Source organism: Macaca fascicularis, chromosome 20 (genome assembly GCF_037993035.2).
Source record: "Macaca fascicularis isolate 582-1 chromosome 20, T2T-MFA8v1.1".
Lineage (NCBI taxonomy): Eukaryota > Metazoa > Chordata > Mammalia > Primates > Cercopithecidae > Macaca > Macaca fascicularis.
Window position 1 is genome coordinate 22,679,412 of NC_088394.1, and position 13,726 is coordinate 22,693,137.

The 13,726-nt window shown below is 42.9% G+C and overlaps 1 protein-coding gene across 5 annotated transcripts in view; it reads right to left on the reverse strand.

Annotated features, from left to right (window-relative positions):
* PALB2 (partner and localizer of BRCA2) overlaps nt 1-13,726 on the reverse strand; it is a 38,097-nt gene that overhangs the window by 7,279 nt on the left and 17,092 nt on the right. For 4 of the 5 annotated variants that reach the window (XM_065536775.1, XM_045382183.2, XM_045382184.2 and 1 more), the window contains 4 exons: nt 13,435-13,520; nt 12,511-12,672; nt 10,891-11,007; nt 4,170-4,257 (listed from right to left, as the gene is read on the reverse strand). In XM_065536775.1, coding sequence (XP_065392847.1) covers nt 4,170-4,257; nt 10,891-11,007; nt 12,511-12,672; nt 13,435-13,520 — 453 coding nt within the window. The remainder of the gene's footprint in view (nt 1-4,169; nt 4,258-10,890; nt 11,008-12,510; nt 12,673-13,434; nt 13,521-13,726) is intronic. The other variant, XR_010583727.2, reaches the window with a different exon arrangement.

Sequence of the window (13,726 nt, forward strand, 5' to 3'; positions counted from 1 at the left end):
GAAATGAATAATAAAATGTTCTTTTTTTTTTTTTTTTTTTTTGAGACGGAGACTTGCTCTTTCGCCAGGCTGGAGTACAGTGGCACGATGTCGTTTCACTGCAACCTCCGCCTCCTGGGTTCAAGCAATTCTCCTGCCTCAGCCTCCCAAGTAACTGGGACTACAGGCACGCACCACCATGCCCAGCTAATTTTTGTATTTTTAGTAGAGACGGAGTTTCACCATATTGGCCAAGATGGTCTCAAACTCCTGACCTCGTGATATGCCTGCCTCGGCCTACCAAAGTGCTGGGATTACAAGTGTGAGCCACCGAGCCCAGCATAAAATATTATTTCTGAAGACTGGCTTTATGGGGAACTTTTACTTACTATCTTACACATGTCTATGTGAAACGTTTTAATATCAAGTGGGTATTAATGTTGTAATATAAAAGGTTTAACATTATTTAAATGTTTAATAAGCAAATTCTAGGCCAGGCGTGGTGGCTTACACCTGTAATCCCAGCACTTTGGGAGGCTGAGGCAGGTGGATCAGGTGTTCAAGAACAGCCTGGCCAGCTTGGTGAAACCTTGTCTCTACTAAAAATACAAAAAACTTAGCTGGGTGTGGTGGCAGACACTTGTAATCCCAGCTACTCAGGAGGCTGAAGCACAGAATTGCTTGAACCTGGGAGGTGGAGGTTGAATTCTAGAGATGAATTCAACTGTCAGTCAGTCTGTCTGATGAATTCAACTGTCAGTCTGTCTGTCTGTCTATCTATCTATCTATCTATTGTTGTTGTTGGTTTTTTGTTTGTTTGTTTTGAGACACAGTCTTGCCCTATCTATCTATCTATCTATCTATCTATCTATCTATCTATCTATCTATCTATCTATCTATCTATTGTTGTTGTTGGTTTTTTGTTTGTTTGTTTTGAGACACAGTCTTGCCCTGTCACCCAGGCTGGAGTGCAATCTATCTATCTATCTCTCTCTCTCTCTCTCTCTCTCTCTCTCTCTCTCTCTATCTATATATCTATTGTTGTTGTTGTTGTTTTGTTTGTTTTGAGACACAGTCTTGCCCTGTCATCTATCTATATATCTATTGTTGTTGTTGTTTTTTTGTTTGTTTGTTTTGAGACACAGTCTTGCCCTGTCACCCAGGCTGGAGTGCAATGGCACCATCTCGGCTCACTGCAACCTCCACCTCCCACGTTCAAGTGATTCTCCTGCCTCAGCCTCCTGAGTAGTTGGGATTATAAGCACCCGCCACCATGCCTGGCTAATTTTTGTATTTTTTAGTAGAGACAAGGTTTCACCATGTTGGTCAGGCTGGTCTCGAACTCCTGACCTCAGGTGATCCACCTGCCTCAGCCTCCCAAAGTGCTGGGATTACAGGCGTGAGCCACCATGCCTGGCCTAGTTAATTATTATTTTTTTTTTTTTGAGATAGAGTTTTGCTCTTGTCGCCCAGGCTAGAGTGCAGTGGCGCAATCTCGGCTCACTGCAACCTCCGCCTCCTGGGTTCAAGCAATTCTCCTGCCTTAGCTTCCCTAGTAGCTGGGACTACAGGCGCACACCACCACACTCAGGTAAATTTTGTATTTTTAGTAGAGACGGGGTTTCACCAAGTTGGCCAAGCTGGTCTTGAACTCCCAACCTCAGGTGATCCACCTGCCTTGGCTTCCCAAAGTGTTGGGATTATAGGCATTAGCCACTGCCCCTGGCCTATTATTTTTGAGACAGGGTCTCACTCTATCGCCCAGGCTGGAGTACAGTGGTGCCATCATGGCTCACTGCAGGCTTGAACTCCTGGGCTCCAGTGATCCTCTCACTTCAGCCTCTGGAGAAGCTGGTATTACAGGCATGTGCCACCACACCTGGCCACAAGTATCTCATTTAAAGGAGGAGAAAGGTTAGGCTCAAGATTATGTAATGGATTACATAAGATCACACAACTTTTAAGTTCAATTCCACAGATCTTACTAGGCTAGGGAAAGATGCAGTCTTTGTGTTCAGAGCCTCTGGATGCTGATCCTCTCACCATAATCACCAGGCAAGTCAGTCGCTACACAAATGCTGAGCCTGCTGCTATTGTCTGCTCACAGCTTCAATGGTGAATACTCAAGTAGTTATTCATTACTCCTAGACAACTACTTTCCCATTGTTAACCAGACTGTGAGTCAAGACTTTTCTTTGAGACAGAGTCTCACTGTATTGCCCAGGCTGGAGTACAGTGGTGTGATCTTGGCTCACTGTAACCTCTGCCTCCTGGGTTCAAGCAATTCTCCCTGCCTCAGCCTCCTGAGTAGCTGGGATTACAGGTGCATGATACCACATCTGGCTAATTGTAGTTTTAGTAGAGATGGGGTTTCACCATGTTGGCCAGGCTGGTCTCCAACTCCTGACCTCACATGATGCGCCCACATTGGCCTCCCAAAGTGCTGGGATTACAGGCGTGAGCCACTGCTCCAGGCCAAGACTTTTTTTTTTTTTTTGAGATAGGATCTCACTTTGTTGCCCAGGCTGGAGTGCAGTGGTGTGATCATGGCTCACCACAGCCTCGACCTCCGGGGCTCCAGGGATGCCCTGAACTCAGCCTCCTGAGTAGCTGGGACTACAGTTGCACACCACCATGCCTGGCTAATTTTTGTATTCTTTTTCTTTTTTTTGGAGACGGAGTCTGGCTCTGTCGCCCAGGCTGGAGTGCAGTGGCCGGATCTCAGCTCACTGCAAGCTCCGCCTCCCGGGTTTACGCCATTCTCCTGCCTCAGCCTCCCGAGTAGCTGGGACTACAGGCGCCGCCACCTCGCCCGGCTAGTTTTTTGTATTTTTTTAGTAGAGACGGGGTTTCACTGGGTTAGCCAGGATGGTGTCGATTTTTGTATTTTTTATAGTGATGGGGTTTTGCCATGTTGCCCAGGCTAAGATTTTTTTTTTTTCTTTTTTTTTTGAGACGGAGTCTTGCTCTGTCGCCCAGGCTGGTGTGCAATGGTGCAATCTCGGCTCACTGCAACCTCTGCCTCCCGGGTTCAAGCGATTATCCTGCCTCAGCCTCCCACGCAGCTGGGATTACAGGTGTGCACCACCACGCCCAGCTAATTTTTGTATTTTTAGTAGAAATGGGCTTTCACCATATTGGCCAGGCTGGTCTCAAACTCTTGACCTCAGGTGATCCACCCACCTTGGCCTCCCAAAATGTTTTTTTTTTTTTTATTAATACAAAATATTTTATATATTTATGGGGTACATGTATGTGTTATGTGCACAGAGTATATAATGATCAAGACAGGGTATCTGGGATACCCATCACCTCGAGAATCTATCATTTCTATGTGTTGGGAACATTTCAAATCCTTCCTTCTAGCTACTTTGAAATATATCATACATTGTTGCTAACTACAGTCATCCTACTCTGCTACTGAATCTTGGAGCTTATTTATTTCTAACTGTATGTTTGTACCCACTAGCCAAGACTATTTTTACAACAGCTGAGTAACTGTATTTGCTTCTGTATGAGAAGACTAAAGCCTAAGAGTAAAGCACGCTGGCCAGGCACTGTGGCTCACACCGTAATCCCAGTACTTTGGGAGGCTGAGGTGGGCAGATTACCTGAGGTCAGGAGTTCGAGACCAGACTGGCCAGCATGGTGAAACCCCATCTCTACTAAAAATACAAAAATTAGCCAGGCGTGGTGGCGGGCATCTGTAATCCCAGCTACTTGGAAGGCTGAGGTGGGACAATTGATTGAACCTGGAAGGCGGAGGTTGCAGTGAGCTGAGATCGTGCCATTGCCCTCCAGCCTGGGCAACAAGAGCGAAACTCCGTCTCAAAAAAAAAAAAAAGTATTTCTGGATCATTTAATCATCCTTCCTAAGGCTACTTAATCACGGTGATGTGGTTGGGAGTCAAGTCTGATAACAGGCATAATAGTTCTCAGTTCAAATCCATAGCTAGAAATAAATACTTGCCCTCAGGTCCTATAGCCAGAAAATTTACTAAGCAATCACTGTACCAACACTTATTTTCATCCTAAATTTCAAGAACGGACAAACATTGTTATCCAATTTTGAAAAAAGATGCCACAGGGAAGGCTTGTTCATTACTACTTATGACGTACCGCTCTCACTTAATAAGACCAACAGTAACACGCAAAGTAAACACAAAGTGGTCCCACCAGTCATTACTTACCATTTCAGAATAGGCTTTGTGACAGACTGAAGCTTGGTAAGAATCATCAATGTGCATCTTTTTCAAGAGTTGACCAGTTTTTAAATTCCTTAGATAACAAAAATAAATAAGCTGATCATATTCTTCCAACAAACCAGTTTTCAGAAAATATTTTCTTACTAATCATAGCGTGCTTTAGGAGGTGACCAAGGAAAAAACTAAGGGCTCCTTCGTTTTGTTCAGTCATAGATTTGGGTAAAAGTAGAACTGTGGGTTAATTCTGCTAATAGTTTAATTTGACAGATTACATCTACTATGCCCCTAGGGATAAATCTCTCCAAATTCCATGAGGAAAGTTTCACCATCTCATTCAACCTGGTATTGAAATCAGGCACATGGTATAGCAGTATCATGATTTTGTGACACGTCTTGTTATGTCTAAATTTTCCATGGAAGACAATGGCCAGGAAACCAAATTTGGTAGGGCAAGAGACTACACCTAAAAAAGACTTATAATTATATCTCTATTACATGTATTTATACTACAGCTAGACCAAAATAATGGATAGAAGGAAGGACTGAGGTGGAATCAAGAGAGAGGGGTGCATATAAAGAAGAAAAAAGATAAAGTTTGTTGGAATCACTCCCCAGCGGTTTTTTTTTCTTTTTCTTTTTTTTTTTTTGAGATGGAGTCTCACTCTGTCACCCAGGCTGAGTAGAGTGGCGCCATCTTGGCTCACTGCAATCTTCACCTCCTGTGTTCCAGCAATTCTTCTACCTCAGCCTTCCAAGTAGCTGGGATTACAGGCACCCACCACCATGCCCGGCTAATTTCTGTATTTTTAGTAAAGGCAGGGCTTCACCAGGTTGGCCAGGCTGGTCTTGAACTCCTGACTGTAGGTGGTCCGCCTGCCTCAGCCTCCCAAAGTGCTTGGATTACAGGCATGAGCCATTGCACCTGACCTGCTCCCCAGCTTTATTAAGGATTTGTGACATTGATAACTGCTTTGTCATGATACTCTACTTTTTTGTTTTTGGAGCTTAGGGTCTTGCTCCATTGCCCAGGCTGGAGTGTGGTGGTGTGATCATGACTCACCGTAGCCTCAACCTCCCAGGCTCAAGCAATCCTTCTACCTCACTGCCCCAAGTAGTTGGGACTACAGGTGCATGCCACCATGCCTGAATAATTTTTTAATTTTTTGTAGAGACAGGGTTTCACTATATTGCCCAGGCTGGTCTCAAACTCCTGAGCTCAAGCAATCCTCCCACCTCAGCCTCCCAAAGTGCTGGGATTACAGGTTTAAGGGACTGCACCCAGTTCATGTTACTCTGTTGATGAAAAACTTTCAGTTGGCTCCCATTAGCCACAGTATAAAGTCCAAGTGGTTTTTTTTGTTTGTTTGTTTGTTTGAGATGGAGTTTTGTTCTTGTTACCTAGGCTGGAGTGCAATGGCACAGCCTCGGCTCACTGCAACCTCCGCCTCCTGGGTTCAGGCAATTCTCCTGCCTCAGCCTCCTGAGTAGCAGGGATTACAGGTACGCACCACCACGCCAAGCTAATTTTTGTATTTTTAGTCAAGACGGGGTACACCATGTTGGCCAGGCTGGTCTCGAACTCCTGACGTCAGATGATCCACCCGCCTTGGCCTCCCAAAGTGCTGGAATTACAGGCGTGAGCCACTGCGCCCAGCCCCCAGGTTCATTTTAATGATATTTATACCTCTCATGAATCCAGTAGTGCAATATTACATTATCACTCATTGCTCCATTTCCTAAAATCTTTCTGCCTGAAGAACATACTATGCATTCCCTTGACTCTAGACTTTGCTGAAGCTATGCCTTCCAATGACCCCTGCTCCCCCAACTCCCTGCTGCCCATTACAGAACAGTTCCCATCCCTGTTACTGATGAATTCCTATCCATTTCTTAGGGCCTAGTTATATCCCACCCCCTCCAAGCTGCATGAACTCACTTGAGACTGCAGCAGTCCACAGTCATCTCCTCTCCTTTAATTCTGTCCATATACCTCATTTGGTATGTAATATACTACTGGCAATACTGTATCATGTATTCACTCAACAAATACAGAATTCTATGGGCCAAGTACTGTGTATAAAAAACTGAAGAAGGAAAATTAAATTTTTATGTGCATATGCAAGGTTTTCCTCCCATCAGGGACACCAGATGGGTGTCCTACAGAGTTTCATACATGGTCTGTATTTAGTAATTGTTCCTTCCTCAAATCCCAAATCACTTTGTCCAAATCTATCACTTTGACCTTGTGTGAATTGTAAAAAGAACTGTAGTGAAATTGTAGGATTTGATTGTAAAGGCATCTTATTTACCTACTAGATTATAGGGGCCCTGGGACCAGAATTCATATCTGATTCATCTCTGCATCTCTCACAGAGAATGGGACATAAGTAGAGACCCAGATATCTACTGAATGTTTGAAAGATATTAAATGAAATGTCTCAGTGAATATGGACAGGAAGACTTCCTTACACACTGGCCCCTCAGCATTTAAGAATGTTTTAACACATTTATTTGGTATGACTTCACTGTAAACATTAAACTTAAGAAATATTTAGACCTTCAGCATAGTTTCCAAAAAAACCCACCTGACGCTTCAGTATAACATGAATCACTTTAGACATCTAACAAATCAGGAGTTAAATAAGAACAAATATTACATGTAAGTATAAAATTATACAGAGCCCAAAAGGTAAGTAGTAGCTTTTGACAGACAATATGATTAATACATCTTTGAGTAACTACCCTAAACATAAAGCTAAGGCAGGTGCCAAGAACAGATATGAGAAACGGTACCTATCTTCAAAAACCAGAGAGGATAAACAACACAAAGCAGCAAATACTAAATTAAAAATCAAGGCAGGCCAGCCGCTGCAGCTTATGTCTATAATCTCAGCACTTTGGGAGGCTGAGGTGGGAGGATCACTTGCATTGAGGAGTTCTCGACCAGCCTAGGCAACATGGGGAGACCCTGTCTCTACAAAAAAAAGTAAAAAAAAAATTTTTTTTTTTTAATTAGCCAGGCATGGTGGCACAAGTCTGTAGTCCTGCTACTCAGGAGGCTGAGTTAGGAGAACTGCTTGAGTCTGACAGTGAGCCATAATCATGCCACCGTACTCCAGCATGGGCAACAGACTGAGACCCTGTCTCAAAAAAACAAAAACGAAAAAACAACCAAGGCAATATGAATTCGGAGAAGGAAACATCAGTGAAGGCTGGGATGGTACAACAGAACTCAAGATAACTGTAGGGCTGAAAATATCCCCTAAGGGGAACTTAGAAGCCAAGCATAGAAATCCCTCCGAAACTTCCCAGTACTCTAGAAGGCCAAGGTGGGAGGGTTGCTTACGTCCAAAAGTTCAAGACCAGCCTGGGAAAAATAGCAAGACCCTGTCTCTATAAAGGAAAAGAAAAATTAGCCAGGCATGGTGGTGTATATCTGTGGTCTCAGCACTTTGGGAGGCTGAAGTGGGAGGACTGCTTGAGCCCAGGAGTTCAAGACCGGCCTGAGTAACATACCAAGTTCTCATCTCTACAAAAAATTTAAAAATTAGCAGGACATGATGGTGTGCACCTGTAGTCCCAGCTACTCAGGAGGCTGAGGTGGGAGGATTCCTTGAAACCAGAATTTTGAGGTTGCAGTGAGCTATGGTCATGTGTATACACTCCAGCTTGGGTACTCAGTGAGACTGTTTCAGAAAGAAATCCCTCCCCAACCTCAAATTCCTTTGTGACCTCTTATATACAAAATGCCAAAGGATACCGATAGAAAAATTGTAGAACTGAGGGATGGGAAGAAAAAAAGGAGGAAAGAAGGATGGCAGAGCTGGAGAGAACATTTTTGTACTAGAGCACAGGGGAAATAAAAGCTGAAGGAAAGCAAACATGGTCCCCGTAAAGGTTTTCTTTTGAGGGATAAGGGTAGGGTTGGAAGAAAGAGTATTCACAAAGTAGTAGAATAAAAAATGACCTGCGTTTGAGCCCACGCATTTGAGCTTGCCGTGAGCTATGGTCACGCCACTGCACTCTAGTTTGGGTGACAGAGTAAGACACAGTCTCTAAAAAAATAAAAAATAAAAAATAAAAAAAACCGAAGTTTGAATATTGATTAATGGCAAGGAGACAAACTACTAGATCATTTTAACAGTTCAGGAGACACATAATGAAGGTGTGGACTATGGGAATAACAGAAAGAATAGAAAAGACAACTCCTGAAAGAGCACCGTCCTCAAATAACACCTCTGGGTAGAAACCCTGGTGAATGTGCTCCAAGTGGCCAAGTGCCGCCCTAGACATCAGGACATCTGAAAACAGGGTCTTCTGACAGATCAGAACACAGCCAAATTTCAGAGGCTTTCTGGTGGGAAGGGCACATTGTTTCTCTCAGGGGCCATGCTTTTCTAGTTTATTTCTAGAAGGTTAGGGTTGTAAGTCACCACAGTATTTAAAAAAAAAAAGGCAAAAAATGGTTAGGGTTGGATGGTACAGAAGAGCTAGGGTAGTGGTCACACTAATATCGTAACTTCCTCTTACCAAGACCCATTCTGGCCCCAAGGAAACAGTTAATAGACAAGGCTTCTGAGAAAAGAAACAAAATCGATCTATTCTCCTAATACAAATTAAACTTGCAAGTGCCTGTGGCTGGGTATGGTTCTCCCTGTAGTCAGAAAAGAGATGGCTGGGGACTCCTGTGATGGTTTCCCTATTACAAATTTGTTAATTTGGTTCCTGTGTGATCACACTTTTTTCTTTTCTTTATTTGAGACAGAGTCTCACTCTGTCACTCAGGCTAGAGTGCAGTGGCACGATCTCAGCTCACTGCAACCTCTGCCTCCCAGGTTCCAGCGATTCTCCTGCCTGAGCCTCACACCACCACGCCTGGCTAATTTTTGTATCTTTAGTAGAGACAGGGTATCTTTAGACGCCACACTTTTCTTTGTATACTGAGTAACTTTGGACTGTATCCTAGTTCCAGTGATATTAATATGTTGCAAAAACTTTGTATTCTGTTAGGTTCCTCTGAAAAACACTGATGTTTTTTGTTTTTAAAAATATTTTTAGAAAAGAAATTTTAACATTTACTGAATACCTCCTATGTGCCAGATAATATGGTAAGTACTTTTTAAATACAGTTCTATTGATCTTTAAAAAATTATTTATGTTTTTTGAGACAGAATCTTGCTCTGTCACCCAGGCTGGAGGGCAGTGGCGCAATCTTGACTCACTGCAACCTCCGCCTCCTGGGTTCAAGCCATTCTCCTGCCTCAGCCTCCTGAGTAGCTGGGATTACAGGTGTGTACCACCACGCCTGGCTAATTTTTGTATTTTTAGTAGAGATGGGGTTTTCCCTTGTTGGCCAGGCTGGTCTCGAACACTTGGCCTCAGGTGATCTGCCTGCCTTGGCCTCTCAAAGTGCTGGGATTATAGGCATAAGCCACTGCGCCCGGCCCTGATTTTTTTGGTTGTAAGTTTGTCTGTCCTAGTAAACAGTTAACTTGGCTGAACTTGAACTCCAAATGCCGAAAGTGAAGTTCAGTTCTTTCAGTCTCACCTGAGCTGCTTTGACTCTGACCTATGCACATCCAGTTTAAAGGGTCAACCAGATATTTAGGTAAACATTATAGCTAGAAGTTAGGGTTCTTTTTTTTTTTTTCTTTGCTCTCTCCTTTTTAGGACTTTTCCCCTCCCTTTCTAGCAGCTGTGATCACCCTGAACTCTGTCTGTCCTTTAGTTCTCTAAGCCAGTGGGACAGATCTTCTATTAGGCTTCCAGTCACCCAGTGAGCAGAGTGGGCCTTGCCTCCTAGCTTAAAGCCATAATAGGAACATTGCCTAGTGTCATTCCCTTCACCTAAAGGGAGAAACCCCTCCAGTATGTTTCCTCTTTTTTTTGCTTTCTGGTGCTTTTAGAAAGTTGTTTTTTGTATTTTGTCCAGAGTGTATAGTTATTTGAAGGTAGAGAGTTGGTCTGACAGAAGCTACTCAACCACTAACCAAAAGCAGAAAGAAGTGTACATCTTTGAAAATAGAATTCCATTTATTTTTAAATAGTCTACTCAGACTGACCTTTTTTGGTATATCTCAATTAATATGATGTTGTTGGTAAGACAAGTATATAGTATCTGACAAAAAAACCACAATCAGGCCAGACACAGTGGCTCACGCCTGTAATCCCAGCAATTTGCAAGGCCAAGGCGGGCAGTTCACTTGAGGCCGGGAGTTCAAGACCAACCTAGCCAACATGGCGAAATCCCATCTTTACTAAAAAATACAAAAATTAGCCAGGCATGGTGGCTCACTCCTGTAATCCCTGCATTTTGGGAGACTGAGGCAGGCAGATAACTTGAGGCCAGGAGTTCAAGACTAATCTCGCCAACATGATAAAACCCTATCTCTACTAAAAAATACAAAAATTAGCTGGGTGTGGTGGCACATGCCTATAATCCCAGCTACTCGGGAGGCTGAGGCAGGAGAATCGCTTGAACCCAGGAGGCGGAGGTTGCAGTGAGCCGAGATCACACCACTGCACTCTGCCTGGGCAACAGGAGGAGACTCTGTCTCAAAACACAACAAAAACAACAAGAGCAACAAAAAATCACAATCGTGTTTACACATACTCTCTTATTTAATCTTCACAACACCCCTGTAAAATGAGAGGTGAATCCTCATACTACAGATGATGGAACTGAGGACCTAGAGGGAAAACTTACCAAATAACAATGTTGTTCATAACAGTAGTACCAAGGAGAGCTTCTTGCATCCCTTGGACCTCGGCAAAAGTTAATATAGTCTCCTCAGGGGGCATCAAAAATTGGTTTTCTTTGCCTCTGCAATTAAAATAGTATGAAAAGTCAGTACTTTGCCCTAAAGCAGTTTCTAGGTAGCCCTTCTCCACATTGTTGAACTGTGCATAATATAAACTAACCAAATACCAGGAAAAAAAAAATCTAACCCAGAAAACGTGTATACTAAACTTTCTACAATGAACATATATTACTTCCATACTATCTACTTAGATATGCTGCAAGCACCTCAAATTCATTATATTCAAAATTAAACTTGTTAAGTTTCTCTTTAAACCTTTTGTTTCTTTCTGCATTCCTATCTCAATAAATTGCACCACCATCTAATAATGCCCAAGTTTCAGGGTTGGTCACCACTCAAGTGACCACCTAGACTGGGAGGAAGGAGACAAGGAAAATATCCACATTTCGGGCTTGGTCACCACTCAAGTGACCAACTCTACCATGTTGATATTCTCTCCTTCCTCTCAATCTAGTCAATCACCAAGTCCCAGTAATTTTATCTTCTCATCTCTCAGAAATCTATCTGCTTCTTCCCATCTCCACTAACATACTCCTAATTTAAGCAAACAATTATCATCTCTTGCAACAGATCATGAATAAATAAGCCAAAGTTCCCTGCCCTCCACTTTTAGAAAAGACAGATGGATAATAACAATGAAGTGTAACTGAAAAATAAAAATAAAAATAAAGTATAATGAGTATATGATAGAGAAGATGCTGTTAAGTTCAGTTTGCAACATTTTGAATTCGAGGTGTTCCCAACATGTCTAATAAATAAACCTACAGGTCTAGAGCTCAAGAAAGAGCTCAGAGGTAGAAATGTATGTTTGCAACTAGTCAGCACCAAGATGGTCAGTGAAGCAATGGACTCCAAGTGTGTGGAATGAGGAAAGGGTCTAGGGCCTTAAGGTATTGCTATATATTTTAAAAAATATTTGTGTGTGTGTGTGTGTGTGTGTGTGTTTAAGATTAGGTCTCGGTCTGCTGCCCAAGGTGGACTGTGGTGGCGTGATCACAGTTTATTGCACCCTTGAACTCCTAAGCTCAAGTGATCCTCCCACCTCAGACTCCCTAGTAGCTGGGACCACAGACATGCTCTGCCACACCCAGCTAATTTTTAAATTTTTTTGTAAAGATGGGGCCCTGCTATGTGGCCCCATCTGGTCTTGAACTCCTGGGCTCAAACTTCTGCCTTGGCCTCCCAAAGGGCTGGGATTATGGGCATGAGCCACTGTGCGCAGCAGAGGTATTTCTAACATTTGAGGGACACACAGAGATTTCAAAGAAGACTGAAGAACAAACTACATTTGCTGAGCCTCTCCCCTTCTTTGACTTCATCCCTGACATGTCTGGCTTCCACCTCACTAATCTGCTTCTATGTCATAACCTAGTCTTGATGCCATACATGCTTATATTATACCCACAGCACAGAGAAACAAGATCCTAGTGACCCAACTTTCTCTGAAACCTGTGAGAAAATTATTCTTCATCTAATAGTTAAAAATCAATCAATGCTTTTCTTACCCTCCATCTTCTGCAAATGTCATGACTTCTACTTGTTGATCAGAAAGGGTCCCACTGCTACTAACTAGCCTCCTCTTTGTCAGGCCAAGCACAGCTTTTATATTTCCAGACTTCAGTAGTACTTGCTTTTCACTTTCATCATCAGAGGAACAAAGCAATGCCCTAAGCCAAATATAAGGAAAAATAGGGTGATGTCAGGAGTAATCTTTTAATATTAAAGGACTAGGTTCACTCTTTTTTTTTTGAGAAGGCGTCTTGCTCTGTCGCCCAGGCTGGAGTACAGTGGTGCAATCTCAGTTCACTGCAACTCTGCCTCCCAGGTTCAAGCGATTCTCCTGCTTCAGCCTCCTGAGTAGCTGGGATTACAGGCGCAAGCCACCATGCCTGGCTAATTTTTCTGTATTTTTAGTAGAGATGGGGTTTTACCATGTTGGTCAGGCTGGTCTTGAACTCCTGACCTCGCGATCCACCCGCCTCGGCCTCCCAAAGTGCTAGGATTACAGGCGTGAGCCACCGTCCCCAGCCTTTTTTTTTTTTTTTTTGAGACAAAGTCTCACTCTGTCATCCAGGCGGAGTGCAGTGGCACGATCTTAGCTCACTGCAACCTGTTTCCTGGGTTCAAGTGATTTACCATGTTGGCCAGGCTGGTCTCAAACTCCTGACCTCAGTTGATCCATACACCTTGGCCTCCCAAAGTGCTGGGATTATAGGCGTGAGCCACCACGCCCAGCCTAGGTTCACATTTTAAATAGAAACTTCAGTCAGTGATGTCATTCTATTGATTTTTTTTTTTAAACAAATCTCTCTCTCTTCAGATCTTTCAGATTCTTTCAAGACTCAAGTCTAGGTTATTACCTGCACTCAAAACCAGCAGACAGAAACAAAGATGAAGGAAAAACAAATCACCCGTTGGGAATTACATACCTGATCTCTCTGATTTCCAAATTTCCCAAAGCTACACACACAAGATTATACACATCAGGCACTGGAACTATCTGTAATACTGGAACCTAAATAAAACAAAGCAGCCAAAAATTATACTTGGTTTGTTTCATTTTCGTTTAATCCAGATTTTCCAAAATTTATCACATTCTTTTGTATTCTCACTGTACAAGAATAATTTTCATCATTTGAAGGCTCAGAAAACACTCTTTTTATTAGCTGTAAATCTAAATAAACTATATGCATAATAGTGCTTACTGAGCATTTATGTAAT